General features: G+C 33.8%; 1 protein-coding gene across 1 annotated transcript; it reads right to left on the reverse strand.

The window, feature by feature from the left end:
• Window positions 1-3,720: 3,720 nt before the first annotated feature.
• Window positions 3,721-5,626, reverse strand: LOC105207254. Its single transcript, XM_011176688.3, has 2 exons — window positions 5,285-5,626; window positions 3,721-4,659 (listed from the first exon to the last, which is right to left on the reverse strand). The coding sequence occupies exons 1-2, from the start codon at window positions 5,587-5,589 to the stop codon at window positions 4,332-4,334; spliced, it is 633 nt and encodes a 210-aa protein (XP_011174990.1). The 5' UTR covers window positions 5,590-5,626; the 3' UTR covers window positions 3,721-4,331.
• Between the last annotated feature and the right edge of the window lie 95 nt (window positions 5,627-5,721).

Here is a 5,721-nt window from a genome sequence, read left to right on the forward strand (position 1 = left end):
TCTATTTCCAATTATTATTTTTTGCTATCTTTGCTGGTCTGGCTATGGATTTTAATAAATTAATGTATAATATATAGATATGCATTGTAAAGTTACATATGCAAAATTATGTATTCATAAAATAAGCATATGAAACGATGACATTTTACTGATTAACCATGCAAAACTTTCCAAGCCTAGATTTTTGCAACGCATTACAAAATTTCCGGATAAAACATTAATATATGTGAATGGAAGAATTCGTACGATTTATTGATTGATTTAGTAGCAAGCTAAATAATCATTTTGACGTCAAATGTAGTTAAATATACGTCATTTTGAAGTGAAAACGACAAATAACGTCACCTAGAGACATTCGGTACGGCAAGTTAAATAGCAGATGGTTACGTAAAAGATAATTTACATATTATAATATAAAAGTTTCATTTCCTTCCTGGTAGCTGCATTTTAAGCTTCTTAAGCTAGATGTTTTTTAATAATCGTGCATCGTGTCACATTTATCATATACTTAATACTTTATGTCTTTCAGAGGTATTTATATATTTAATAAACTATAAAAATACGACACAAAATAGTTGAAATTTTTGAGTAAAACATCAAATAAAAATTTCCTAAATTTCTATCAATTTTATATAACGGCAGTAGTACAAATATTTATTATTATTGTGTTACATTTTACAATTATTATAATAAAAAACTTGTTTATTATATAATTTTGAAATTAATAAAAAAATTAAAGCTGCACAGTAAAAAATAAAATGCTAATTTAACACTTTTGTATGTCCCAGAAAGTCCACTCTAAATTTTAAGTTAAAATATCTCAAAAGTTAAGTTAAAATAAGTCTTATTTTAACTTAACTTTTAAGTTATTTTTACTTAAAATTTAGAGTGGACCTTCTGGAACATTTTATTTTTTATTTATTGATAATTGAATTAATCAATATTGATAATTGAATTAGACAATGTTTTCTGCCAAATTATAAATTAATTATTATGAAAATTATTGATGAAGATTACGTTGTTTTTCCGGGTTTAAAGTACCTGAACTGCTATCAATAGACTACGATAATGGTCTGCTCAATTTTCGAACTTTCCGCGGCGTCATCGGCTAATCGATTCAATTGTGTTAGTTCGTATCAACATCTATTGTAATAAGACACCTAAACCCTTATCGTCGGTGTTATCATATGCTGAACGCGTTCCAGCGTCTTACAATGCGACCTGCGTATCCTGTTGCTTAATAAAACATTTTCTTGCTTCTGTCGCAACAATGATTTCACCGTGGCCGAAAGTGCTCGCCATAATTATGCTCGGATTGACGAGCCAACACGTTAGATCACGCTTCCTTAGCTCACCGAAACACAATACGGTATGTGGAAATTGAAGAAAATTATTCGGTGTGTTATTAAAACGCGTTATGCGATAATCAATTCATGGATTTTTTGCTAGTACCTGGAAATGCATTTTCTAAGATATTGAAAGAATAATCATTCTGCCGTTTCCCGGATCATTCCATATTCATTCTGTTAAAAATCGACAGCAGAATTTCGTATAATATAATAAAATCAAGTTCAAGCGAGTACATTAAAATGCACATTTAATGTTGTCAAAAGTGCATTAAAATTCATGCACATACTTTTCAGTTATAGATACATTAAATTTAATCCTATTTTAAAATTAATGTTATTTATACTTTTAATGTAAAGTCCGTTTTCCGCATTATCGATTGGCTTTGTTAATTTAACCGTTTAATTGTTTAATTAATATATAATAAGTATAATTTCATAAATAATTGTATAATTAATAAAATTATTTTGTAATTAATAAAATTATTTATTAAATAATTGTATAATTGTTTAATTAATATATTTATTAAATTTGCAAAGGAGTCGCTGTGGAAAAAAGAAAGCGCGCGTGTAGCACGTGCTATTACCTTCTCTAGTGTATTTTAAATTTAATGTTTAATTTAAAAATACATTAAATTTCACGACATGTTTAACAGAGCGTATATCGGAATAATTTTAGATATTATTGCTGTAGGATTTCTTAATTTATATTCACAGGAATGACTGATCATTTTGGCTTAACGAGCTCACTCGAGCACAAACTATTACGGGCACTCACACGTACATATGCGAGAGTACGTTATTGAAGGTCATAATGTAGAAAATATATAGTTGAAAAAAAGTAGAAGTAAAATGTAGTCTAATTAAGAATGACAGAAAAAAATAATTGGAGTTTAGAAAGAGCGGTTTTATTAAAATAAAGAAAAATTTGCTCAGACACAGATCTGAAAGTAACTATGTTACAGTTGTTAGATCAAAATAATGTAGAACGATTAAGCATCACGATAATGTTGCAAAAAGTTCACCAACGACATTTTAGCAACCAGTACAAAAAGTACACTTATTTAATAATCCAATATAAATTATTTTCAGATCTATATCTAGCTTAATTTTTCAATATTTTAGCGTTCTTTTTGCATGTATATATATTTAAAAATTAAGTTATAAAAATATTGTAAAAACTAAAAAAAAAAATCATTAAAATTAACATTAAAAATGCGCACACACATAGTAATTTTTATGTGATATTAGGACCACATAAAATTATATGGTATTATGTGTTAAGACGTTTTACTCTTTCTTTATTTTATTTAATTAAATGTGGCACGGACATATCTACGTTAGATCTTCGTGTAGACTCTGTTTGAAGAGGTCATGACGAATTTACTGACGCACATCTGCCACATCCGCCTTTCCCGAGCAAAGCTGTTTTTAATCATCGATCATAACGATTCGCGTTAATCTATCACTTTCGCTTGCTTGCGCCTTCACCGCGACCACGAGACTTTCAGTCCTCGCACGTCGTTGAAAGTTCATCCGCCGTTTCGTCCGGTAATTATTTACGGTTAGCGTGAGGACGACGAAAAGTGCGTGCCAGAGTGCGAAGGCGAGAATCGGAGAAAGTCGTCGCGAAGGAAATCGCTCTAAAACAAACGACGTCAACGTTGGTCACGGCGGGCCCCCCTCCTGTCACGCGACATACCGCAGAAATGATAGCGCACGTGCGCTACTTGTGCAAAAAAAAAAAAAAATACCTCGTTGTTTAATGACCAGTAATCAAATCGCGAGTTGCGGTGTTATGGTCCCTCCCGCCTTTCCCCGGGTTCTGTAGACTAACATGCTCGCTGGTACACGTGGTACAGACTCATGATAAAAAGAAGCTCAATTATCTGGCAGAGCTGTAAATGAACCGAGACAACCGTAAAATGTAAGTAAAATGCGATGAACGCGTATGAATCGACGAGGCGACGAAATTTATGAGGAAAGGCGCTTATTACAATTCGTTCACATCCGTCACGCGTTATGAGGAATTTCACCTCGCCCGGCTTACGCGGCTCCCTCATCCGGATGTGAAAACGAGTTTACCCAAACGATTATTGCCCATTGAGAAAGGTATATTATTCGAAAGCGGTCGAAGGCCTGTAATCGATTCGATTTCCGTATAGTCTACTTTCTTTTGCAACACAAGTTCAAGGTCGTTTCCGAGAAAAATCAAGGTGCTGTTATATTCGTTTTATACGTGCATAATTCTCATCATATTGTAAAATACATGCAATTGAATTTCAATCGGAAGCAATCAGTCGTAAATCGCGAGAGAAGGATGGAATAGGAAGAGATCTGCAGCGGTATAGAATTGTATTTTGGGTATAGAATCTTCGCGTTGTATAGAATTGTATTTTTAACATTTTTAATGTGCTATTATAAAGATTGGAAATACTACCTGTATTTACAAAACCTTGCTTATATCAGTGCGCACTATTGATATAACATTTCATATTTTATCATAAGTACAATTCACAATATTGTCCAATAATTATAAAGATGATTATGTACTATATATATTTTTTTTAATATATATGTATATATATCACAATAGTTTCTAGTAACAGTACTTATATCAGTTATACTAAACAAAAAATGAATGCATAATTATTGATGAATTATTGATGAACATTACACAAAAATAAAATGGCCCTTATGTAAACGTTTCAACGAGTTAATATATATTTTTATTAATATATATTGTTATTATTTGGATAAATAACATATTCTCATAAAAAAAGATTACTTAATTCAAATAAATATGTTATTAGTACTATTCAAATAACTCTTATTTATATCAGATGAATGAATATATTACTTGTTTATAGTAAATATTACTGGTTTGATGTAAAGTATTGAAATAGTATTAATAATATTTATTTAAATCAAGTAACTTTTTCTCCAAGTATACATAAAAATTCAAATTTCACAAACGCCATGTAATCATTTATTAAGATTGAGATACCTATTCTCATCGAAGCTGTCCTCGATTTCCTCAGCTATGACTATTTTCGTTTTTGGCTTGCGCATTTCAAGTCTTTTCTTCTGTTCCGCCTCTGTGAGTTCTGCGAGATTCAGAGGTAGAACTATTATCTTCCGTGGCTCATGATACTGAATCTCTATGCTACTCCCATCAGAAAAGACAAGTGTTGTAGGATAAGTCCGTTCATATACAGGTCTGTGCTTCTTTGTAATCGCTGCTGTCCAGCAATTGATATTTCTGCACAAACAAGTCTTAGAGCTGCCAATTCGTGCGAGCGAGGCGATCATTCTGAAATAAGAAAATATCTCTCTGTAGCTTACAAGATTATTAACACCATCCAGGATATAAATTCATCTTATATATTTGCAGAAGGTAATTTCAACCAAGTTCTAATAACTCTGATAATCTTAATCAAAGATTATTCATGTTATCGAATAATACCTAGTACTGTTTTATTACCATAATCACTTTTGTTGTTTAATACAGAGAACAGAATTAAATTAAAGCAACAAATTATAATTAGCAACTTGGCAGTAAACAATTCTACCGCTAGAATCAATCTCTAAGTTAACCGGAGTCTCATTCAAATTATTGTTTAGTAAATGTAATTCATATTAATAAGAACGATTCTAACACCAATTATAATTTTAAAAAGCAATTTCATTGAAGATAATCGTCTCTTCGGTCACGCTATGCAACATAAACAAAAAATATATATCTTTTCTTGGACACTTTACATTACACGAGCGTCGCACTTTTAGGTTAGGTTATCCGTCTGGGCGGCATGGATTGCAGTACGACGCCGTTACCTATTTGATTGCGCAAAATAATCTCATCCGCATCGAAAACACCACATTTACGCTTATAAAGCAGCTAGGGAACGTACGTGAGAGGATGATTAAAGGGAGCTTACCTGCCGAGGTGATCGACGAGACGAGCGACTTGATCCAACGACTTGAAGCTCTGCGCAGTCGAACAATCGGGACGGTCACGTGATGATCCCGCGCGACGAATCGAAAGCGTTGGCGGCTGTTGGCGCAATCGAATTGCGATTATCGAAAAGTATGCAAAAGACGTGCGGCAATTAACACCGGTCCATCTCATAACTGTCGGTTGTGCGGTGGACACACGCGGCGGGTGGTGCGTGCTTTTTTGCGTGCGACACGTCCCGTGGTGCGGAGGATCGATCGGTAGAGCCCGGTGATCGTGCGTCTCCATAGGGCGGCGAGGAGGACGATGCCGCGACCGGGCGAGACAGCGGGCGGCGGCGACGACGGCGGTAAGTCAACAATCTTCTTCAGCGATCGACGGCGATCGACGGGAGGACGCGGACGATCCTCCACGTTCGCG

This window comes from Solenopsis invicta, chromosome 15, assembly GCF_016802725.1.
Source record: "Solenopsis invicta isolate M01_SB chromosome 15, UNIL_Sinv_3.0, whole genome shotgun sequence".
In the NCBI taxonomy this organism is placed as follows: Eukaryota; Metazoa; Arthropoda; class Insecta; order Hymenoptera; family Formicidae; genus Solenopsis; species Solenopsis invicta.

Bases quoted from the DNA above. Each gene is read 5' to 3' on its own strand.
- LOC105207254 (XM_011176688.3), bottom strand. From the start codon at position 5,589: ATGGAGACGCACGATCACCGGGCTCTACCGATCGATCCTCCGCACCAC. The intron at 4,660-5,284 runs GTAAGCTCCCTT...TTCTTATTTCAG, and splicing joins CTCGTCGATCACCTCGGCAG to AATGATCGCCTCGCTCGCAC.